The sequence below is a fragment of the Microtus oregoni genome, unplaced genomic scaffold, assembly GCF_018167655.1.
Source record: "Microtus oregoni isolate MIOR12 unplaced genomic scaffold, Mior012 000006F_ref0000085, whole genome shotgun sequence".
NCBI lineage: Eukaryota > Metazoa > Chordata > Mammalia > Rodentia > Cricetidae > Microtus > Microtus oregoni.
Genome location: NW_024543065.1, coordinates 44,262,713 through 44,287,786, shown reverse-complemented (window position 1 = coordinate 44,287,786; position 25,074 = coordinate 44,262,713). Strand labels below are relative to the sequence as shown.

Genomic DNA, 25,074 nt, shown 5'->3' with positions numbered 1-25,074 from the left:
CACACTTCCGCATTCTCCTAGGATACCACCCGTTCATCCAGACTTCACATTAGTGACAGAGCTGGGGAGAACAGAGTCATGTCATGCTACTTTGTATTCAGGGGGCGAGGATCATTGGGGATCAAAGTCAGGTCTAGTATCGGCTAACCCACACCCCAGACCTTCATGCGATTCTCTTGAGTCCTTTGTGTTTGTGGTTTTACATGTTTCCTCTCATTTGTCCTCAGTTTGCATGTTTTCTTCCTTTCTTAAAGACATACATCTTGAATTACATTAGATCTACAGTTCTCCAATTCATTTACTCCTACTTTGATCTCTAGAAACACCAACGACTACAGACTATTCATAACTTATTTTGGCTTGGATTAGATGCTTACTTATTCTGCTTTTCTGTTGCTGTGATAAAACACTCCAACCCAGAGCAACTTGGGAGAGAAAAGGATTTATTTCTGCTTACACTTCCAGGTCACAGTCTATCACAGAGGGAAATCGGGACAAGAATCCAAGCAGGAACGGAAGTAGAAATGATTGAAGAATCCTGCCTCCTGAGTCACCCCTGGCTCATGCTCAGCTAGCTTCCTTACCTATCACCTGATCAGAGGGGCAGAAGTTAAGAAAGACTTTGGTATGCACAAGAAAAAAGGTAAATGTGGTAGGTTATGCCAGTGGAAAAGAAACTGCTATGACAGCCTGCACCAATCCGGGAGAGCATCTGAATTATCCCTCAGATGCCAAAGGAAGAGACTGCTGAGCCAACCTCTCCAGCTCCAGTCATCCTGCACTCACCTGGACACCTCTCCGTCTGTCATCATGGCTCCTTCTCCAGCTCCAGTCATCCTGCACTCACCAGGACACCTCTCCGTCTGTCATCATGGCTCCTTCTCGTGCTACAGTAATGGGATCTCATCTGGTTTTAAAATGCAAAGATCTGTACATAAAACATGAAAGCTGACAGTGAAGTTTGTAAGCAAGAGCTACAGTTGTCTAAATTGGCAGTTCTCAACCCTCCTAATGCTGTAACACTTTAATGCAGTTCCTTGTGGCTTGGTGTCCCCCAACCACAAAATTATCTTCATTGCTACTTTATAACTGCAATTTTGTTACTGTTAAGAATCTTAATGTAAATATCTGTGTTTTCCGATGATCTTAGGCAACCCTTGCCTGTGAAGGCTCATTGGACACGCCCCAAAGAGGTTACATGACCCACAGGTTGAGAACCACCCATCTAAATGGTCTTGAAGAGGGATGGTGTTGGAAAACAATAAAGCAAGAGAAGACACTGAGTCACAGTGAACATTGGTGTTACCATCCAGGTTCCTGTAGGTGTCCCACATCGCCTTCCTGTGCAAACGCCTCTGGGCAAGACTCAATCATTCCCACTCACCTTGGCAGAAGTTTATGGCCACATCTGTGAGTCACTAGCCCTAAAATGACAAACAAAATCTGAGCTCAGGCTCCTGGGCTCATGTGACCCTAGGGCTCATTACAAGATAAACTAATGTGTGCAAGCAGCCAGGCTCTGGTGACACACACCTTTAATCCCAGCACTCAGGAGGCAGAGGCAGGAGGATCTCTGTGAGTTCGTGGCCATTCCAGTCAACAGAGTGAGTTCCAGGACAGCCAGGGCTACACAGTGAAACTCTGTCTCAAAAATCTAAAACATATATAAATCAATAAAAAGAATGTGTGCAAGTAATTGCACCAATGGTCTGAATGACCTAGGTGAGATGCTCACTGGCCTTTGCTGCCTGGTTATGCTGTACTTACTTCTCAAAACAGAAAAATACTCTGTTCCAGAAGCAGCTCAGGAATCCCAAGTCCTTTCAACGCTTCCCCTCAGCAGAGTCCAACTGTGCTGCTCCCCCTCCAACACTTCCTCTCAGCAGAGTCTAACTGCCTGCCCCCCCAACACTTCCTCTCAGCAGAGTCTAACTGCCTGCCCCCCTCCAACACTTCCCCTCAGCAGAGTCCAACTGTGCTGCTCCCCCCTCCAACACTTCCCCTCAGCAGAGTCTAACTGCCTGCCCCCCAAACACTTCCTCTCAGCAGAGTCTAACTGCCTGCCCCCCTCCAACACTTCCTCAGAGCAGAGTCTAACTGCCTGCCCCCCCTCCAACACTTCCTCTCAGCAGAGTCTAACTGCCTGCCCCCCCTCCAACACTTCCTCTCAGCAGAGTCCAACTGTGCTGCTCCCCCCTCCAACACTTCCCCTCAGCAGAGTCTAACTGCCTGCCCCCCTCCAACACTTCCCCTCAGCAGAGTCTAACTGCCTGCCCCCCTCCAACACTTCCCCTCAGCAGAGTCTAACTGCCTGCCCCCCTCCAACACTTCCTCTCAGCAGAGTCTAACTGCCTGCCCCCCCTCCAACACTTCCCCTCAGCAGAGTCTAACTGCCTGCCCCCCCTCCAACACTTCCCCTCAGCAGAGTCTAACTGCCTGCCCCCCCTCCAACACTTCCCCTCAGCAGAGTCTAACTGCCTGCCCCCCCTCCAACACTTCCTCTCAGCAGAGTCCAACTGTGCTGCTCCCCCCTCCAACACTTCCTCTCAGCAGAGTCCAACTGTGCTGCTCCTCCCTTCACAAAGATCCTTCACCAAGGAAGCAAGGAGAGAAAATAAAATGAACTTTCTGGTGGTTTGAATGAAAAATGTCCTCCATCAGCTCAGCTATCAAACCCTTTATTACCTGCTGTTTGGGGAAGTTGTGGACACTTCAGGAAGTGGAGCCTTCTAAAGGAAGTACACCACTGGGATGCGGCTTTCAAGGGTGTAGCCTCATCCCATTTCCTGATCACTCTGTATCTTCCCTGTGTGTGGTTCAGAAAAGACATTTCAGTGTCCTACTCTGGCCGCTTGATTCCATGCCTCCCCCACGATGATAGATGCTAATCCCTGGAACCATAAGCTAACCTAAACTCTTTCTTCCATAAGCTGCTTTTTGGTATTTTATCATAGCACAAGAAGAAACTAATGCAGATTTCATGCCAGGCTGTGTGAACTGTCCTGACCTTCACTCGTATAAAGGAAGGGACGTCATTTTAATTCACCTACTGCATCAGACGGTCAGTCAGCGGTCCTTCCCCACTGCATCAGACGGTCAGTCAGCGGTCCTTCCCCACTGCATCGGGTGGTCAGTCAGCGGTCCTTCCCCACTGCATCAGACGGTCAGTCAGCGGTCCTTTCCCACTGCATTGGGTGGTCAGTCAGTGTTCCTTTCCCAGTACTCTGCAGTAAGTTTTCTCTCTTCCTGAAGCACTTACCCTACTATGTAAGTGCTTTGTGCTTTTTCATATTTCTAAGAGACGATCGACTCTCATAGGGCCCAGGCATGTACTGGTTCTCAAAGTTCCCTAAAAGATTATTCTTCTGCCTTCTGAGGCCCATAAAAGGACTGAACACAAAGAAGAGTGATGTAGGATTCCCCTCTGTATGCTGTGAATAGCATTGGTAAATAAAGAAACTGCCTTGGCCTGTTGATAGGACAGAACTTAGGTAGGCGGGGAAAACTAAACTGAATGCTGGGAGAAAGGAGGCAGAGTCAGGGAGAAGACATGGAGCCGTCCTCAGAGACAGACATGCTGAAACTTTGCCAGTAAGCCACTACCATGTGACGATACACAGATTAATGGAGATGGGTTTAATTAATATGTAAGAGTTAGCCAATAAGAAGCTAGAGCTAAGAGGCCAAGCAGTGATCTAATTAACACAGTTTCTGTGTGGTTATTTTGGGTCTGAGCTGCTGGGCGGCTGGGAAACAAACAAGCAATCTTCTTACAACAGAAGAGGTTTAGATCCAGTCCTTTCTCAGATGAAAAAACAAACAAACAACTCTGAGGGGGACAATGCAATGGATTGTTGAGTCCACCCCCATGCTCCAAGCATCAGAAACAGAGGAAATAGGAAAAAATCCCCAAGCTTCTAGTCTTAGTAACTTTCAAAGGGAAATAAACAGTGCCAAATCCTTAAGCACAAGACTTCACTTCAGAAAGGCGGGAGGGAACACAAACTCACTCACCACGGACATGGCTTTCACCAACTTGGTTCCTTCCTGAACCTTTCACTTCTTCCTGGTTCTTCATTTGTAGAAGGGCTTCACCCTGAAAGTATACAACTGACAGATGAGAAATAAGACGTGCAGATCAAGCTGCAAAAAATACAACTCAGAAACACACCAACAACACAGAAAGAGAGAAAGACAAACAATGAAATAGACATTCCAAGCAACTGAGACCAACTAACCAGGTGTTCTGTGGAAACCTAAGAACACAGCTACAACCAACCAATCCTGCAACACTTCCCCCAGCTAGACCAATTCATTAATAGGATATGTTGCATATTTAGTATTCTTTCTCTATTTTTTTTAAATCTTATCTTATATGTATGGGTGTTTTGCCTACATGTCTGTGTACCACATGGATACCTTGTTCATGGAGACCAGAAAATGACATTGGCTTCCCTGGGACTGGAGTTACAGACTGTTGTGAGCCATCATATGGGGGCTGATAATAGAAGTCAGGTCCTCTGGAAGAGCATCCAGTGCTCTTAACTGCTGAGCCATCTCTCCAGTCCTTTTAATACTCTTTTAATCTCCCCAGCCTTTAAAAGAAAGTAGGGAGTAACCTCAACATTTTACATAGTAAAACTCTGGGAAGACTTTTTTATAAATCAAACAGCTGTAAACAATGAGAAATACAGTCACCAAGCTAGTATGCTTGACTCCAGCAGTCTTTATTCAAGTAGACACCACAAAATATACCTCCCTGAGAAATTAGTCAAGATGTAATGAGGTGAATTCCTGCAGAAGCCATTTCCCCAAGGGCTGTTACTTCCATACAACAAACAGCCCTTGCGGATTTCAGAGAATTGTCATGAGACCAGCTTGCAATTTGCTTTATGCCAAATGAGTTTTGATGAAGTCCCTTGTCAACTTCTCTGACGTGTTCCTTTAATTATGAAGGGGAGAGTAGCTGAATTAATCCTGATTTTCTTTTTAAAATATGTATTTACTTCACTGTATATGCATGTGTGTGTACCTGAGTGCATGTATGTGCACCACATGAATGCAGGAGGTAAAAACTAAATGCTGATGCCCTTGAACAGCACGAGGGCACTCAGAAGTGTTCTTATTGCTGGTATTCACTCCCTGAATTCCAGGTAACACCGAGACCTAGATGGCAGAGTCTGGTTAAGTGACTCTGGGCAAGTCAAAGTCCCTTCCTGTACTCAGCTCCACACTGTAAACCCAAGTGGTTTTCCAAATCTTTAGACTGGAGTTTACCAGGACTGGAGACCACGACACCTTCCTATGGCACTTGGGACTTCATATAACATCTTCCTCAAATCTCAAATTTCATTTTTTGTTTTTTTAGCCACACCCAAACCATCTCTCATTCTTACCTAAGCAGTGCCTGCTTCTAGAAAAGTCAAGCAAGAAATACTTCAGTTGCCTGGACAGTGTATGGATTCTTGAGTTTGCCACCGAGACCACGTATTTAATAGTGAGTGAGGTCTTGCATTCATTCCAGTACGCACTGTGGTCCAGCACACGCCGCTGGGACCTGAAATCAAACAGGGAAATAAGTCCCACACTTCGCCCCCCCCGCCCCGCCCACCTTGCATCCTGTTTCACACTTCCCCAGAGTCTCCTCCCGGTCAGTCCCACATTCCCACACTCACACACAACACGCGTGTCAGATCTACGGAGACCAGATCACCCTCGCGCCGACCTGAACACCACGCCCAGCTGCCTTCTCAGATCAGGTCTAACTTCCACTCCAAACCCAACAAGAATTCCACCTGAGACCCCGACAGGCTTGAAGCATCACTGACTTCCGGTTTTTACCGGAGGTGGTCGTGCGGTGCTCCGCAATGGCAACTGGGATATGTAGTCCTCACCCAGCGAGTGTAGGATGAGATGTCCCAGGAGGCTGAAAAAGGAGCCTCCGCAGAAGGCCAGTTGGTCGCCACTCTCTGTTCCCTAATTGGTGTCTGCAGATTCAGAATACAGTCCTCAGAAGCCTCTCAGCCTCGTGTCTGGATCCAGAAGTACAGGCAGACTACTTATCACCCGCTCACATGTGACTAGCAGTTTGGGAAGATAAGTGGACAGGCCCAAAATGGGAGACCAAGCTTTAAAGCCAAGGAAGCTGCTGTGGCGTCTGCAGTAGAAGACAGCTGTAGGCAAGGGGTGAGATTTAGATTTAGGGACACAGATCAAAAGACAGGAGAGAAATATTTGATTTTGTGATTTATGTACGTGGGATTTGAGTATGTGTGACCGATTTCGTGCTTTAGTTATTGCTCCCTGACATAACCCACCTTCATCCCTGGTTTACCTTTCCCTGCAAGGCTGAATATTCCAAGACTGTTCAATACTCCACCCTGTTCAGGGCTTAATTTTCAGTGACAAGAGTGTTTGACACATAGGATCTGTGGGGCAGACAACCGAGACAGATCTACGTGTAACAATCAGGTGTTCAGTATAATTAAAGCATACTCTTAAGAGGTTACTAGTCAGGCATGGTAGCACAGGGCTTTAATTCCAGCACTTGGGAGGCAAAAGCAGGTGGATCTCTGCGAGTTTGAGGTCAGCCTGGTCTACAGAGGGAGAAGTCACTACTACTATCCTCAATGCAAATTTGTTTAAATTCTTTTTTATTATTGTTTTTTCAAGACAGGGTTTCTCTGTAGCTTTGGAGCCTGTCCTAGAACTAGCTCTTGTAGACCAGGCTGGCCTCAAATTCACAGTGATCTGCCTGCCTCTGCCTCCCGGGTGCTTGGATTAAAGGCGTGTGCCATCACCACCCCAACTTTGTTTAAAGTCTTAAAAGCACGCCTGGTGTTGCTCATTTTCTTGTTAATAGGCAAAGATGCTGGATGAGGCAATTTGGGCCTCTATTGGCAGCTATTGGACTCTCTCTCTCTTGCTGCCTGGCTACTTTAGGCAATAGGACTGTCTACCAAAACAGCCAAATGGACTACCTTTATGCAAATACATTGGTCTTGAACACTGTGGCATGCCTTGAGTGTGCAACTATGACAGACGATTTCTCTGGCCCCTAAAGGTCCAGACACATCCAGGGCTGTTCCCAGCAGTCGTTATAAGGCTCAGTGAACTCTAGATCCCAGATTCTTAAAAACTGTGTAACTGAATGTAAATACTGAAAAGGCTATAAACAACAAAAGGCTCCTGGATGCACAACCAAACATTAGGAATCTGACACACAGTGAAACTGAGGTCTCGTTGGTGGCAGCCTCATGCTGCAGCCTTGCTTCTGAACACGGGTACTTTGGTGGCAGTCTCATGCTGCATTAAAGGGCCCACTGCAGCCTTGCTTCTGAACACGGGTACTTTGGTGGCAGCCTCATGCTGCAGCTTTGCTTCTGAACACGGGTACTTTGCTCTGTGGATGCGGTCACACGATGCAGTGCCAGCAAACACTGTCTGAACCAGCCTGACAGATTTGAGACTTGTATGTTAGGAACTGCAGTGCCCTCACTACAGGTACAAAGTATTCTGCTCATAAAGGAACAATATAAAGTAAAAGGAGACATTAAATATCTTCCTCCTGTCGTTCCTCAGCATGTATTAAATCAGTGTCTCTTTGAATTGGAGTAGTGTATTTGGAATTTTTAAATTCCTGTTTTGAGTTGCTCCCTTGAGGATGCAGAGCTCTCTTCTGGCCTCTGTGGGTACACAAACACATGTGGCACACATACACACACACAAAGAAACAAAAATCCAAGTACTTGGGAGGCAGGGGCAGACAGATCTCTATGAATTCAAAGACAGCCTGGACTACATAGCAAGTTCCATAATGGTCAAAGACTACATAGAGACCCTGTCAAAAAAAATCCTTAAAAAAATTTATATTCTTGCCTGAATGTTTCCTGAAGTTGTCAACATATCCTCATGGGACTCGTTTTGGAAAGATAATTCATAAACATTTTAGTGGTTTTTCTTAATATATATTTTATTGAGTTTTATATGTCATTTAATAATGTCATCTCTTCATAACTTGCTCTATAAGCTGCATTTTTAGAGCATCTGTTGCTTGTATTTGTAGTGTGCATGTGACAGCACTCGTGTGAAGGTGTGACAGTCTTGAGGACAACTCTCATGAGGGAGTTTTCTCCCTCCACCACATGAGTCCAAGAATCAAACTCAGGTCATCAGGATTGGCAACAGGTACTTTAACCTGCGAAGCCCAATATTCTTGGGCTTGTGTTTGAGTCTTTTGGTCGGGGTTTACTATTGCCATGAGGTTAGAAACTTGTGTGCATTCTCCTCTATTTTCAACTGTAAATATTTATGGCTTAATGTGGCCATACAGTCTCCTGTGCAACTAATCAACTCTGCCACTGTTAAAGAACAAAGAGTGTCGATAAACCAATGACCATGGCTGTGGCTCAATAAAACTCTACTTTGGCTCTCTGAGCCAGATGGCCTTCATTACATCACAACGTCCCCTCCGTAGAGACGGAAGCACCACCAACACTATGTACGTGAATGTGTGGCTGCATGCCAACACAGCTTCACCCAGACACTGTGAACCTGTGACTGCATGCCAACACAGCTTCACCCGGACACTGTGAACCTGTGGTTGTGTCTGCATGCCAACACAGCTTCACCCAGACACTGAAATCAAGTTTCTCACAGTCATCGGGCTGAAAACACTCCTCCGATGTTTAAAATCACTTTAAACACCTTTTCAGAAATTTAGATTACAGACCATAAAAAAATTATCAGTGAGCCTTCGTAAGTCAGTTTGCTGCCCCCTACTATAGATCAGTTTACCCAAGTGAATGCTTCATTGAACGTTTACCAAGAATGCATTCGTAAACCAGTGACTTTAAACACATCAAATCCTTCCGAGTTTTTCCACTCTTAAGTAATTTGTTGGTAGTTTTAACTAAACACATATAAAACCTTGCACTTTTCCAGCTGTTTTGGTTCATTTGTTCGGGTAGCCTACATACTTATGTTACCTATCCTTTTACTGTCATGGGTATTACAGCAGAGCTTTCTCACGAAAGTTCTATTACCCTACAGTCACCTAGTTCAGCAGTATGGGATCAACTGTTCCCTTTTTATTTAGAGATAGGGGCTCACTGAGTTGCCCCAGCTGGCCTTGAATTCATGAACACTAAGACTACAGATGACTCCACCATACCCGTGGCTTAGAAACAAGCTTTCAAGGAAAAGAAGCAAGCCTCATCAACAACTCAGAGGACTCCCTTCCTGTTCTGAAACCGGGTTTCTACTGCACCATTTTTATCAGGGCTGACCACAATAAAATTTCCATTTTCAAAAATAAACTTTTAAAAGAATCACGCTAGCCGGGCGATGGTGGCGCACGCCTTTAATCCCAGCACTCGGGAGGCAGAGGCAGGCGGATCTCTGTGAGTTCGAGACCAGCCTGGTCTACAGAGCTAGTTCCAGGACAGGCTCCAAAGCCACAGAGAAACCCTGTCTCGAAAAACCAAAAAATAAATAAATAAATAAATAAATAAATAAAAGAATCACGCTTATAATACTTGGTACGGGTCAGGCACTGTGCTAAGAACATCTTAAGCATTAACCAATGAATATAAGTTTTTGATGAGCAAATTAATTACATTGAGACTCCAAAAATAACTCAACCCAACTGAAACATGAATAACTGTATTGTAATAGACAGAGGGAACAAAGGGACAGGGAAATGATTGTTCAAAGCAGTGTAGTGGAAATGGCAATATTTTGAGATTATGAGGGTGAAAGTGAGGATGGATTCCAGACAAATTTGGGGAAGACATCCACCGGACTGGATGTGGAAGGCAAAGAAGGGTGAGCGGGTGACTCTCCAGAATGAATTCGCTGATGGTGAGCAAAATGTGCAGTCTGCCTGAAGGCCTTCCTGCCCTTCTTACGGTTATACATTCTCTCTCCAGTGTGGACTCTCTTATGTTGGTTAAGGTGTCCGATTTGGATGAAGGTTTTCCTACATTCCTTACATTCATACGGTTTCTTCCCAGAATGAATTCTCTGATGTACACTAAGGGACTGGCGATGGCTAAAGGCTTTGCCACATGCACTACACTCGTAAGGTTTCTCTCCAGTGTGACATCTACGATGACAGATAAGGGATGACTTGGTCTTGAAGGCCTTCCCACATTCCACACACTCATAAGGCCTCTGGCCGGTGTGAAGCCTCTGGTGCTGAGTGCAGGAAGAGTTATCACCAAAGGCCTTCCCACACTCCAGACACTTATAGGGCTTCTCCCCGGTGTGAACCCTCTGATGCTGAATGAGGTGAGTCGTCTGGCTGAAGGCCTTGCCACACTCCTTACATTCATATGGTTTCTCTCCTGTGTGAGTTTTCTGGTGTTGTGCAAGGTGAGCCTTCTGCGTAAACGCTTTACTACACACCTCACATTCATAAGGCTTTTCTCCCGTGTGAATTCGCTGATGGGTGGCAAGCTGTGAGCTGATGCTGAAGGATTTCCCACATTGCCCACACTCAAAGGGCTTTTCCCCCGTATGGATCCTCAAATGACTAGCAAGGTGTATATTCTGCCTAAAAGCTTTCCCACATTCCTTGCACTTAAAGGGCTTTTCTCCAGAATGCACCCTTTGGTGCTGAGTGAGCGATGCATGATGGCTGAAGGCTTTCCTGCAAATGTCACACTCATATGGTTTTTCTCCAGTATGAATCCTCTGGTGCACAGTGAGGGATGAGCCATATCGAAAGGACTTGTGACACACGTCACATTCGTACGGTTTCTCTCCAGTGTGAATTCTCCTATGTTGATTAAGCCCTATGTGGTCACTGAAGGCTTTACCACAGTCGATGCAATCAAAGGGTTTCTCCCCGGTGTGATAGTATCTCCAGTGACGAACAAGGGAGGTGTTCTGTATAAAAGCTTTTCCACACTCGACGCACTCGTACGGCTTCTTGCCTGTGTGGCACCTCTGGTGCCGTGTGAAAGAGGAGCCATCGCTGAAGGCCTTCCCACACTCTTTGCATTTGTAGGGTTTCTCTCCAGTGTGAATTCTCTGGTGCACTGTAAGGGATGAGCTCTGGGTGAAAGTTTTCTTACACTCATTACATTTGAAAAGCTTTTTTCCTGCATAGATTCCTGGTTCCTTTACGACCACTGAATTTTGGGGAAAACTTTTACCTGAATCACAATTATGACTTTTCTCTTCTGAAATGTTCAAATGAAACCATCTTCCAGATTTGATATACGCATGATCTCTCCCTTTTGAGAAGGCTTCGTTCCGAGTAACTGTCTCTTGCTCAAATGGTATGTCTTGACCATTCATTTCAAACACACACTCAGAATCCCAATCTTCTCTGAAGGTGGAACACTCAAGTTTAGTGCTAGAAGGTCTGTCTGTTAATCCTTCAGCATCCGAGTCTTGCTTTGGAAACAGATCCTGGGCCTCACATACAAACTGCTGGCCTAAAATAGATCCAAAAAAAAAAAAAAAAAGTTCTCTCCTTTAATGTCCTTGTTTCTCTGCAATACCTGAGTCAAAAATGTCAGTTATTTCATGCAAGTTATCCACATCTTATCTTATATAAGATATCTAATCTTCTCCATTAGAGAGATTCTTCAATAGTTCACACATGCACACACACAGGCATAGAGAGGCGTGTGCACACGCAAACACACACACACAGGCATAGAGAGGCGTGTGAACACGCAAACACACACATCTACTAATGCCCAGCTGATAGGCAAAAGAAACAAAAAGCCATTTAACCTTTAAAGATGCCCAAGAAACTGAAAGTCTGACAAGCAGCCAAGTGGGTGAGAATAAAAAAAACTACAGGGAAATGTGATGTGGGAGTCCCCTCTGTATGCTGTGAGTGTGTTCTGTTGCCATTTGGTAATGAATAAAGGTTCTTTGGCCTACCAGCAGGGCAGAGCGCAGCAGGGCAGGAATTCCAAGCAGAGATAGAGGCGGAGTTAGGCGGAGTTGGGGAGATACCATGTAGCCACCAAAGGAGAAAGATGTGAGCCGCCAGCCAGAACCTTGCTGTTAGGTCACAACCTTGTGGTGATGCACAGATTAATAGAGGTGAGTTAATTTAAGATGTAAGAGTTAGCTAAGAATATGCATAAGCTAATAGGCCAAGCAGTGTTGTAATTAATAAAGCTTCTGTGTGATTATTTCGGGCCTGGGCGACTGGGAAAAAAACAAGTTGTCTCCACCAACAGAAATGAGCTGTTAAAAGAAGACACAAAGAAAGGAGTCATTCTGAAATCTAAGAGTATGATATTCCTCTTTAGACTTGTCAGACTTGACAGTTTCCAGTGTGTGGTGGTGAGGATTTGCATCCTATCCAGAGCAACAGTGACGTCACCATACCATCTCCACACTCGCCTGAGAACAAGCCTGGTGCCAGCTCTCTTTGCACCACAGAGGGCATCTTCTCTTGCCCCAGCAAAGAGACAAAATCTGCTTTGGAAACACAGTGTCCTAAAGGAGTAAATGAGACAGTATGTGCTCATAATCTTGTCACCCTGAAATTGAGTAAGCCATTTCCTGACTCTGACAGAAAAGAACTATTACTATAGTGTAAACAGAGGCAGAGTTTTCCTGTCCCAAGAGCCCGGTCCCAAATAAACACACAAAAGCTTTTATTATTACGGAATGCTCAGCCAATAGTTCAAGCTTATTACTAACCAGCTCTTACATTTAAAATAAACCCATTTGTTAACCTATGTATTGCCACGATAACCATGGCTCGTGGCTTTACCTGTCCTCTTAGATGCTCATTGGCTTCTCCCTCTTCCCACCCTTCTTCATCCCAGTCCTCAACATCCTGCTTTGCTATGGACCAATCAGCTTTATTATTAACCCATAAGAATAAGACATATTCACAGCACATAGAAGGATTATCACACAGCACTACAGGAACAGTTAGAAACAGTGCGTGCGTGCGTACGTGCGTGCGTGCGAGAGAGAGAGAGAGAGAGAGAGAGAGAGAGAGAGAGAGAGAGAGAGAGATCTATACAGACAGCACTTCTCCAGTAGGCGACTGAGTTTGGTTCCCAGTGTTCATATCAGGCAGTGTACAATCACCTCTAACTCCAGCTCCAGGGAGTCTAATGCCCTTTTCTGACCTCCATAAGCAGGTTCTCACACACACTTTAAAGTATATATTAAAGAAACAAAAAATGAAAAGCAAGGGCTCCTGAAGATTGATTCAGATCTGAAAGGGAGAAGGTCTTACCTAAGGACCTCAGGTCATCACAGTTATCCCATGTCATATTCTTGCAGAAACTCTTCAAAGCTGATGCAAGCTGTGGAGAGCCGTCTCTAGCCATATCTGTGATGGTCTTCAAGCCCTGAAAAGATACAAACACATTCATGAACCTGGGTGGCCAGAGTAGGGTGGAATGTGTCCACACACTGTAAACAGCACACTCTGGACCATAGGTATCAGCTGAATTCTGAGCAATAGAGGTTTACTGTGAATTGACTTGTGTGTGTGTGTGTGTGTGTGCACGCGCACGCTTGCATGTGCTCAAGTGCACAGTTGAGGTATTGAGAAATGAAGATGTCATAGAGTGAGGTCCTCTGAGAAAAACAGCTGCCATCTTCATCGATCAGCCACGCCTTCTAACAAGAGACCAGCAAGAGTAGCCTGTTTGTTGATGACACTCTCTTAGAGAAGGTGAGAGTCACAGGACCCTCACCTGAGATCCCAGCCACTTTCTCCCAGACATCGGATTGCAGTTCTGCCCTAACTGTACAGGGCATCAGAGAGTACACAGGCGGGGGAGGCTTGTTGAAAGGAGATTCAATAAAACGGGGGGGGGGGGGGAATTCTATCTATGACACTACGAAGAAGCCACTGTTCGTGACGGGTGAAGACTTTCCAGTGCGGCCACTTTGCAGTCACCCACTCTCCTCCCAGCATTTCCTGACCTAAGCTCTGGAAATGACCCCAATACATACATTAGTTCTGGATGAACTCTGGTGAAACTGTATTTGGTGTGCTGGCTAGTTTTATGTTAAGTTGATACAGAATAGAGAACTTCAGTTAAGGAAATCTGCCCACCAGACTGGCCTATAGGCAATCCTGCAGGGTATTTTCTTAGTGACTGATATGGGAAGGCCCTGCCCACTGTGAGTGGTGCCACCTCTGTACCTATGGTCCAAGATATCAAAGGACAGGCTGAAAAAGCCATGGGAAGAAAGCATCCTACATAGCCTCTGTATCACTTCCAGCTTAAGTTTCTGTCCTGACTTCCCTAGATGATGGGCCATAAGACATACTATGAAATAAACCCTTTCCTCCCCAAGCTCCTTTTGGTCATGGTGTTTTATCACAGCAATACAATTTGAGACATTTGGTCATCAGGACATTGTGAGGAGTGTAGTGGCAGTTCATTTGTATTTTAATAAAGCTTGCCTGGGGATCAGGAAAGTAAAACAGCAACACTGGTCAGCCCTACAGACCAGGTAACAGACACACACCTTTAATCCCAGCAGCCACACTAGCTTGCAACAGAAACCAGGCGGTAGTGGTGCATGCCTTTATACCCAGAACTAGAGAGGATTATAAAATGGAAGGAGACAGCTCTCAACCACAGGCTCATTCTGAGATTCCTGGAGGCAGGATTTTTGGACCAAGGTTGAAGTAATAGTCAGTGGCGGCTGTTTTGCTTTTCCAATCTTCAGGTTGAACCCCAATATCTATCTATCTATCTCTCTCTCTCTCTCTCTCTCTCTCTCTCTCTCTCTCTCTCTCTCTCTGAGTTTTTATTAATTGTGCTTCAGAGGAAAGTGGATATTCTCATCTTCTAAGGGAGGAATTCTCCCAGCAGAGGGAACAGGAGGAACTACTGAGATCATGGTCAGAGTTCTCAGACACTTGCTCTACAACAAACTTCTGTCACCTGAAGAACATGTTTGTGTCTCACCCCCCTCCATCTATCTGTACACACACACACACACACACACACATACACACACAGGGTTTTACCATATGTTTTAATATAATATAACCCTTTCCTCAATCCATCCACAGGAAATAGTGTATGCAATGGGAATTTCTCCACTGCCCAAGGAATCATAAAGGGCTGCCTGAAGGTTATCCCTGCTTACCCTTGGTGTCTGGAACACAGTATCTTCACCCCAGTTTTCTCCTAACACAGAGCACTTGGGTCTGCGGGGCAGGGGCTGGTTTCTCCGCACTGCCTGGGATAACTTTTCTTCACTTAAGACCTCTGGAGGGAACTCCTTTGTCTCCTGCAAAGCCATTAAGTCTAAAAGGACATGAACAAAGCAAACAGCTCTTACTATGTGCTGCATGGTGGGGGGAGGGCACATATGTGATACACAGATATACATGCAGGCAAAATACCCAGACACACAAAATCATTTTTTAAAATAAAAAAATACAGGAGACAGAGCTAGAGAGACAGCTCAGCTGTTAAGTGCACTTGCTACTCTTCCAGAGGACCCGGGTTCAATTCCGAACACCTAAATGGTGGCTCACAACTGTAACTCCAGTTCCAGGAGAGCTACTGTCCTCTTTGCAGGCACCAGTCATGCATGTGTACAGCACGCAGACATATGCACAGGCAAAACAGCCACATACACAAAGTTATTAAAAAAAAAAAGACAGAGTGACAGAGGAAGACCTGTGACCTCTGGCCTACATATAAACACATATACACACAGGTGTGTTCACCTAAACATATATGTACACACATAAACACATACATACATACATATATTTTAAAAAGATGAGTCCATAAGACTGAAAGGCAAAGGAGGGATGTAGAGAAAAGTAATTTGTCTGTAAGGGGATGTAGCTATGCTGGAGAACAGAGAGGGAGCATGAAGACGGCAAAGCCCAAGCTGACAAGGTGATGTGGGAAGGTCATTTGTCAATCTGTTGTTTCATTGGTTAATCAATAAAGAAAACTGCTTGGCCTGATAGGTCAGAAGATAGGTAGGTGGGGAAGACAGAACAGAATACTGAGAGGAAGAAGGCAGTAAGTTAAGACGCCTCAGACAGGCGCGATGAAGCTCCGGCCCAAGATGGACGCAGGTCAGACATGCTGAATCTTTTCAGGTAAGACACCACCTCGTGGTGCTACACAGATTATTAAATATGGGTTAAGCAAGATATGAGAGTTAGCCAAGAAGAGGCTAGATATAATGGACCAGGCAGTGTTTAAATGAATACAGTTTATGTGTTGTTATTTCGGGTGTAAAGCTAGCTATGCGGGGAGCCAGGTGGGATGAAAAGCAGGCCTGCCTGCAGCTCCTACTACAATGAGGCCGCAGAGTCTGCTGGTGAGATTGTGCATCTGCAGGAATGAGCTGGGCCAGCAGCAGCCCCACTGCCCCACGTCCTCATGCTCACCTGGGCAATGGCCTCTTGTCGTCTTTCTTTTCATCATCCAGGGATCTTTCCCTTGCTCCAACAAGGTGATCATATCTGGCTTCGAAGCACAAAGCCCTAGGTCCATAGAAAAACAGAAGAAAGAAAAACAGGATGTGGTCATGCTGGGGTCTGTCTCGACTTGGAATGACAGGACAGAAGAGGGTGCTACAGGGACCAGGGGAGGCGGGGGCAGGAGTGGGGATCCCCTTACCCACTGACACCAGGTTCCTGTAGTTGTCCAGCATCACCTTCCAATATAGACTCCTCTGCTCGGAGCTGAGCCATTCCCACTCCTCCTGGGAGAAAACAACAGCCACGTCCCCAAATGTGACCAAGCCCTGAAATGACAAAAATGCATTGTTTCTGAGCCAGCACCGATGAACACTGGTGAGCAGAGAGCTTTCAGATGAACAACGACCTCCCACCCTGTGCTCAAGCCCTCACCCCAGGCCTTCAGGATGGAGACGCACTTGCAGGCCATCTCAATCAGGGTTTCCATTGCTGTGGCGAAACACCATGACCAAAAGCAAGTCATGGAGGAAAGGGTTTATTTGGCTTGCACTTCCACAGTGTTGTTCATCACTGAAGGAAGTCGGGACAGGAAATCAAACTGGGCAGGAACGGGGCAGGCGCTGACGCAGAGGCCATGGTGGAGTGCCACTTACTGGCTTATTCCTTACAGCTTGCTCAGTTTGTTTTCTTATAGAACCAGGACCACCAGCCAGGAGTGGCCCCACCCATAATGAACTGCGCCCTCCCCAGTATCATTAAGAAAGTGTCCTGTAGGCCTGTCTAGGACTCTATCTTATGACAACATTTATTGAGGTTCCCTCTTCTCAAGTTGACATGAAACCAGCCAGCAAAGGCATGCACTCACAGAAAATGTCAGAATTTTCTGACACTACATACTGAAAGCCAAGCTGTCCTGAGGACTGTAGGTTCTTCGAGCCTTTTTCAACCCTGTGATACATGTGTGGCTTGGAACAGCACAAGGATCAGAAAAGAAACCAGGAGAAGACCCTCAAAAGATCCAAACAGCTGATCTCCCAGATGGGGCCTAAGGGATGCTATTGCCTATCATTTTCACTGGATGTTCAGAAACACTAAAACATGATCTACCTCTTTCCAAAAAAAAAAAAAAAAGAAAGAAAAAAAGAAATGAGTGTGTAATTACATCAGTTGAGAAGCAGAAACTGAAGGACTCCAAGCAAGTTTGAGGCTAGCATGGAATACAAACACACACACACAGAGATAGACAGAGACAGAGATGTAGCCTATTGGCCATGGTAGCACATGCTCATATTCTAGCATTAGGAATGATGGAGGCAGGAATATCAGGAATTCAAGGCCTAAATATCAAGTTCAAGGCCAGCCTGGACTATGTGGGACCATGTCTCAAAATATAAAATTTGGAATGGAATGGGATGGGATGGGAGAGGAAGAAGAGGGAAGAAAGGAGAGGAGTCACAATATAATGACATGGTAGACACTGAGGAAATATTGTGCCCCAAAACACAAGTTGTAGAATAAGAACAACAAGGTGGTATCTTAGTTTCAGTTAGTGTTGTTGTGATGAAACCCCACGACCACAGCACCTTGAGGAGAAACAGGTTAATTTGACTTATGTATCGACACCGGATCCTGGAGGCAGGAGCTGCTGAGGAAGCCATTGACGGATGCTGCTTACTGGCATATTCAGCCCACCTTCTTAAAGAACCCAGGAACAGAAGCCCAGGGATGGCACCACCCACAATGGGCTTGGCCCTCACCCATCCATCACTGATTAAGAAAATTCCTGCAGGCTTGCCTACAACACTGTCTTACAGAGGCATTTTCTTCATTGAGGCTCCCTCCTCTCACATGACTTTAGCCTGTGTCAGGTTGACAGGAAACTGTCCAGCACAGATGGTGTGACGCACACACCACAGAGTTACCTTGTTTTTCGTAGGCCCACATGTACAGGGAGAAATGTACCATAAACGTAGGAAAGGAGAGATCCTAAAACAGTGACGGAGATTTCTCTAAGACGAGGATCCTAGCTAGAAGTAATGGTCAGGGATTTTAGATTTGGTCTTTTTAGATTGTGGACTAAAAGATGTCTCAGTGGGCGAAGGTTCTTGCTGCCAGGCCTGACAATTTGAGTTTGATCTCTGGAATCTGCATGGTGGAAGGGGAGAACCTGCAAGTTGTCCTCTGACTGCCACACTGCACTGTGATACCACACCACACACATACACAACATATATATACACACACACATGCACACACCTCTGGAGATCCTCCCTCAAAACAAGGGGGGGGGGATGAATAAAGCAATCTTCTCAGCCTCCAATTTGAGTATCTCTCACTGTACCAAACCTAAGTCCTCATTCAACCAATCACAAACCAGAACAACACCTGAGCTCTTCCGCTGGGAGGCCTGTGTGCTAGAAAGCTAGTTCCCACAGGCCAGAGTCTGTGAATAGATCATCGTAACTTTAGCCTGCTGCCGAACTCTGAAGGCATTTTAACACCATCATAGAAGGACAAGACAAAATGGTTGATGAGTGGTTTTGTGTGTGTGTGTGTGTGTGTGTGTGTGTGTGTGTGCGTGTGTGTAGGCCAGGGGGCAATGCTGTGCATCTCTTCCTCAATCAAGTTCTATCAAAAAAAAAAAAAAAACCCCAAAAAAAACCAAAATGGGTAAACAGGTGTTGGAGTGAACTCAGGCCCTCATGCTTGCCCAACAACCCATCTCCGCAGCCCCAGTGTCATTAACCCCTTGTAGGGAACTCCCCTGAGCTGGAGGCTGAAGGACCACGTGCAGTACATGTCACCTGACAACACCAGGAGAGCTGAGAACGCTCTGGGAGCTTGAGCAAAACATGAGCTTGCATGGCTGCCTGAGCCAGTCAGCCTAAAACAAACGGCGCTCTACTTCCCGCCTACATCCTGCCACTGAGAACAGAACTGACAGCTTTTCGACAGGCATTTTCATCTCGCTAGAAAGATCAACACTAGTCTCCTGAGTTGACCAGAAGCTAAATACCTCTAATTGTCAAAACTCAGCAGGATTAGGCAGTAGAAAGCTTCGAGTAGACTAATATGCAAACATTTCAATACAAACACAGTATTTCAAATAGTGTTCAAAGACAGAATTAGTGGACAGCAGCTAATACAAAGACACAGGTCTAAGTCCTGATAATAAGTGAATGTCGAGTGCTCAGTCCAAAACAAAACCTCTCGATCAGTCCTACACCCCAAAGGCTCTGGAAGAAGGGGTGGGAAGAATGTAATAGCTGGAGGACGGGGAGGAGTGCTAATGACATGAAACGCTGTACAATGTGAATATGTATTACTCTCATTGGCTAATGATAAAGAGCTGACTTGTCGATAGCTAGGCAGGATTTCTCAGGGCACTGAAATGTTGGGAAGAAGAAAGGAAGAGTCTCAGGAGCTGTGAGGAGATGTAGAGACAAGCAAGATAAATGTGCCATGCTAAAAGAGGTACTGCCATGAGGCGGAGCATAGATAAGAAATGTATGTTGATTTAAAATGTAAAAGTTAGCTAGTAACAAGCCTGAGCTATCAGGCGAGCACTCATAATTAAGAGTAAGTCTGTGTGGTTATTTGGGAACTGGAGGGTGGGACAGAAGAGTCCACCTACAATGCTACTTCCTGGATATGACAAGGCTGCTCCACTCAGGAACTGCTCAGCTGTGGTCACCTGCACAAGATCAAACAAAGGCAGGCAGCACCCCAGCAGCCGGCACTGATTCAATGCACAACTCACAGAAAAAGGAAATGATGTAAAGAGGGGGATTACAGATGAGGAGGCGGGAGGAAGGATTCGTGGTGCCTACGGTCAAGATACACTGTTAACACACAAAAAACTGACAAAGAGTAAGTAAAAGGTACCCTCTGCTAAAAAGGGAAAGGCGGCAAAGCAGATGAGGGTTCTCAGACCTTGCTGACTGCTGGTCCAGGAACATTTACATTCTCACACAACCTCCCACAGGCTTTTACAGGGTCCAGTCCCAGAGCTCCAACTTCAAGATTCTGGATACTCAGTCTTGTACTCATTTTCCCCCAAATTTTCAAATACTTTTCATATATGCTTTACTAAACAAACCAAGTCATCTTTCTCTAAATTTTTTAATCTGTATGTTTTTAGAAATTTTTGAATTCAAGGAAATGATGCCTATTTTTCGGAATATGAAACCACACTGTGTAGACAGCAGTGCAGCTTACGTTAGTGGCACCACAACAGAATGCTTTTATAGGTTTTTTGGTTTCCATTTGGTTTTGGTTTTTCCAGATAGGGTTTCTCTGTGTAGCCCTGGCTGAAACTCACCTGCCTCTGCCTTCAGAGTGCTGGGACTAAAAGGAGTACACCACATCGATTTTAGTTTTTAAACAGAAATAAAAAAGAGGGAAAATCTTCAGATTACAAAACTCCTTCCCGAAAACAATTTTTAAAAAATCACTTTTTCTAAGTGTCCCAAAGTAACAAACATGTTGTGTCTAGCCATGACTGATTCCAACTACACTCAGGTCTACTTCCCCCAGCATCTGTTACTACTTTGTCACCATCAAGAAGACTGGAATTTGGTGACTCCCAAAGGAAAGAAAAGCAGTAAGATGTTTTCTTAAAACTGGAAATAACTGGTTTTGACTTTCCTTTTCCTTTCTGAAACAAAATCTTGCCCTGGTGACTTGGCTTATCTCAAACTCCTGGGCTCAAAATGCTACTTGGACTACATACAGCATCATACTGAGTACCTGAAATAACAGAGCAGCCACACCCCAGCTCCCTCCCTCCCCCTTTCTATTCTTTCTCTTCCCCCCCCCACCCCGCTACCTCTCACCTCTCTCTCTCCCTCTCTCCCATGTGTGTAAGGGTATGATCATGAACGAGAAAGCAAATTCCAGGAAGAAAGAGAATGAAAGTAAAAGGCAGATGTCAGAGATAAGGAGCCACTTCTCAGACTTCTTCTTAATCACTTTAGGGATGGGGTCTGTCTTCAAGGACACCTTGGAAAGTTTTGAGAAGACAGCTGACATGGCAAGGGCTGACCTGCAGAGAACTCTTCAGAAGAGAAAGGAGTAGAAGCAGAGGTCATAGAAGCACAGAGGCAGGAGGCCTAGAGTGAGATAAGGATGAAGGGCTGGTGTTGTGGTGACACTTTTAATCCCAGGATTCAGAAGGCAGTGACAAGCAGATCTCCATGAGTTCAAGGTTGTCTACACAGCAAGCTACTGGTTAGCCAAGGATACATAGTGAGACCCTGTCTCAAAATCAAAGGAAAAGAGAAAGGGGTCCCAGACCCAACGTAGGAAAACTGGACTCTTGCATGCTTCCTTGACTTTCTGTCAACAGGTTGTGAGTTCCTAGAGATCAAGAAAAGCTTTAAATCTAAAATTATCCCTAAAAAAAGTGATTATATTTATTTGTATGTGGGTGTACACAAGCATGCATGTGAATGCCAGAAGACAGCTTTCAGGAATCAGTTTTCTCCTTCCTCCCTGAGATCAAACTCAGGTTGTCCAGAGTGGCAGCAAGTAGCTTTACTCACTGAGCCATTTCACCAGCTCAGTAAAAAACTCGTGTGTGTGTGTGTGTGTGTGTGTGTGTGTGAGAGAGAGAGAGAGAGAGAGAGAGAGAGAGAGAGAGAGAGAGAGCAGCATGCTCAGCAGCTCCTTTTACTGCTCTGAGACAGTTTCTCACTAAATTAGAAGAAGTTCACCTTTTTGGCTAGGCTGATGGGCCAGAGAGCTCTAAAATGTATGTGCCTCTGCCTGGAAACGCTGAGGTCTACAGGAACACACTTGCCTTCTTACATAGGTACTAGGGATTCAGACTCGGGTCCTCATACTTACAGAGCAAGTGTTCTTCCCACTGAGCCCTTGCCTCAAACCCTAAAGGGAACTTAGCCATAATATATTTCTCCTATGTTGAGGACATCAAAGAAAACAGGTAGAAAGATTGCTGCATTCCTGAACATAAGAACCCTTCTGAGGCAGGGCTTGGTGGTGCACACCTTTAATCCCTCTACTCAGGAGACAGAGGCAGGAGGATCTCTGTGAGTTCACAGCCAGGCTGGTCTACAGAGACACTCAGGGCTGTGTAGATAATCCTTGTCCAAAAAAGTCCTTCTGAGACAAGTGGAACAAAGAAAAGGGATACATCATTTTTTTCAACCAAAAAAGAATTGTTGAGATGAAAAGGAAGGCAGAGGAAGAGCCCTGATCAGTCTGAAGCTATCCTTGTAGCCCATCACTCACCAGAATATGAGGAAACAGCGCCCAGAACAGGTCTCTTAAACTGAAAACTTTTCAGAGAAAATAAACATCATTAAGTGGTGAAAAAGCCAGACTATTTCAGGAAGCAGAGAGAAAACATGACTCACCTGAGACTGGGCTTTAAGTTTAGTCCCCGTAGGGGTAGCTTCCTGTTTGCGGTTACTCTCCTGGAGGAAGTTGGTATCTCTGGAAAGCAGAGCTGGGGAAAAGGAAGGGCTAGATACCAAGTCTACACAAGACTACACCCTACACAAGCAGGGTAGAACCATTTTGAAAAGAAGAGATGAGATCCCGCTAATTCCCTGTGCTGGAGTAGGCAAAAGGTGGAACGGGGAGTGGGGTTGTCTCTTTTTTGAAAGTTTATGTGTTTGTGTTGCTTGCGTGTATAGAAGTGCACCATGTGCGTGCCTTGTACCCATGAAGTTCAGAAGAAGGAATTATAACCCCTGCCACTGGAGTTAGGGATGGTTGTGAGCCATCTCTCCAGCCACCCAGGGAGTTTCCTCTCTTGAAACATGGGCATGGAGACAAGTCTAAACTAAGGTGACCTGACGTCGTCAACGTCCCCGCTACACTTCTGCTTGACTGCTCTGGCTCAAAGTTGCGCTTTCAAGGGTGGATTCCCATTTAACTTCGCACTCAGTCCAGAGACACCATCTCCAGCACCAAGGACTCAAACCTCTGGACCTTACCCTCCCTTCACACACAGAATAGACTCATCTCTGTCCACTCAGGCTGGACACAAGTCACTCACCTCTGTGCGTAGGCCCCGAGGTCACTGCTCCGTGCCCGCCCTGGGAGGCCAGGCCATTCCTGGAGAGCGGCCTGCCCCGAGCGGGGCGCCCACGAGCGATTGAAGTCCCCGCCACAGGACCTCCACCAGCCCTGGGCTTTGTGAAGAGGGCGCCGCGCCCCATGGGGCGCCGGGGCTCGCATGGCCCCGCACTCGCCTCCCCACGCATGTCACACGAGGGTCTCCCGCTCTCCTGGCCAGGCCGCAGAAGCCCTCCAAGGCCGCGCCTCACGGACACACCCCCGGCCACACCCGCACCCTCCAGTCCACGCCCACCACGCCCCGACCAGCCACGCCCTCTCCCTGCCTAACCCGGCCCCGAAGGTTCCGACCCTCAGGCAGTTCAGCCCGAACGAGCCGGAAGTGGACTTTGCTTGCGCACAAGGCCCGCTGGGAAGTGTAGTCTGCAGTCGGGAAAAAAAAAATCAGTGGCGCCGAGCGGGACTCAGCCTGCCAGGCTCCAGCCCTGTGAGGGGAGACCACTACTGTGAACTACGGTACCCTGCCGGAAACACGGGTCGCACGAGATACCAAACAGCTCCCCAGAGGTTTCTGGGAGTTGAGGTGGCAGTAGGAGTGTACGTGCGCCGCGGCAGGGCGACCGGTGGGTCGTTTGAAGTTGATTTGACTGAGGGGAGTTGGGAGATGTTGTAAATTGGGCTGGGGTAATATGTGGGCCTTGACAATCATGCACAGTGGTTCTGGTTGGAGGTGCTAGTCGGCTTGGGATTTAGTTGCTGCGACCACCTCAATGCTAATACATGTACTAGGTTCTAGGTCTGCAATCTTCCCCAGATTTTCTTCTGGGATGCTCCTTTAAAATGTTTATTCTTTGTCAATTTCAGATCTGTATATACACCGTATCTTGGTCATATCCAACTCATTTGCTCTCCCAGCCATCCCCATCAGACACCCCCAATACTTCCACATTCATGGTTTTTTGTTGTTTTGTTTTGTTTTTTAATATAACCAACTGAATCCAGTTGGTGCTTCGTGATCATGGGTCATGCCTTGACCATCGACTTGAGCACGGGCAATCTATGGGGTGGGATGGGAAGGCACATCCCCAAAGAAAAATGACTCCCTTTCTTTCTCCCAGCTGCCTTCATTTGCCAATAGTTTCTCAGCTAAGTGTGGCGGGGTAAGTAAGCCCTTCTATCCATGGTGGAATACTCATTGGCCCAGTCTTAGGCAAGAGTCACAGTTTCTGTGAGCTCATGAGCAGCACAGTCCAGAAGCATTCCACAGCGCTCCCCACCATTTTCAGACTCTTACATCTTTCTGCTCCCTCCTTGTACGATGTCCCTGATCTTGAGAAGGCTTTTTTCCGTGAGTGTTACACACAAGGCCGTGGCAGTTTGTTTTCGACCTTCATTTATCATCAGGAGCGCCGCCTCGCGTCAGAGCTCCAGTTACCTCTTCTCACTACTTTTTTCTTCATGCTTTTGAGACAGGGTCTCACCATGTAGCCCTGCCTGATGTGAAACTCTCAGTGTAGAGCATGATGGCCTCAAACACATAGAGAGCTGTCTGCCTCTGACTCCCAAATGCTGGGGTTAAAGGCGTGCGCCACAACACCCAACCTCTTGTCACCACCCTTTAA

General features: G+C 46.1%; 1 protein-coding gene and 1 long non-coding RNA gene across 5 annotated transcripts; both read right to left on the bottom strand.

The window, feature by feature from the left end:
* Positions 1-671: 671 nt before the first annotated feature.
* LOC121449364 lies at positions 672-5,986 on the bottom strand. Of its 3 annotated transcripts, none has more exons than XR_005974519.1 (4): positions 5,895-5,986; positions 5,397-5,557; positions 4,015-4,096; positions 672-1,424 (listed from the first exon to the last, which is right to left on the bottom strand). It is a non-coding gene; the product is annotated as an uncharacterized LOC121449364 (long non-coding RNA). The 3 variants fall into 3 exon arrangements; XR_005974520.1 differs by lacking the exon at positions 5,895-5,986 and adding an exon at positions 5,726-5,800; XR_005974518.1 differs by lacking the exon at positions 5,895-5,986 and adding an exon at positions 5,676-5,795.
* Positions 5,987-9,653: 3,667 nt separating this feature from the next.
* On the bottom strand, positions 9,654-23,640 carry LOC121449347 (zinc finger protein 28-like). 2 transcript variants are annotated; one of them, XM_041653690.1, is made up of 8 exons: positions 23,433-23,639; positions 22,786-22,877; positions 16,608-16,734; positions 16,376-16,471; positions 15,106-15,266; positions 13,226-13,340; positions 11,902-12,039; positions 9,654-11,444 (listed from the first exon to the last, which is right to left on the bottom strand). In XM_041653690.1, the coding sequence occupies exons 1-8, from the start codon at positions 23,593-23,595 to the stop codon at positions 9,745-9,747; spliced, it is 2,592 nt and encodes an 863-aa protein (XP_041509624.1). In that variant the 5' UTR covers positions 23,596-23,639; the 3' UTR covers positions 9,654-9,744. The 2 variants fall into 2 exon arrangements, with proteins under 2 accessions (XP_041509624.1, XP_041509625.1); XM_041653691.1 differs by lacking the exon at positions 11,902-12,039 and having other exon boundaries at positions 23,433-23,640.
* Between the last annotated feature and the right edge of the window lie 1,434 nt (positions 23,641-25,074).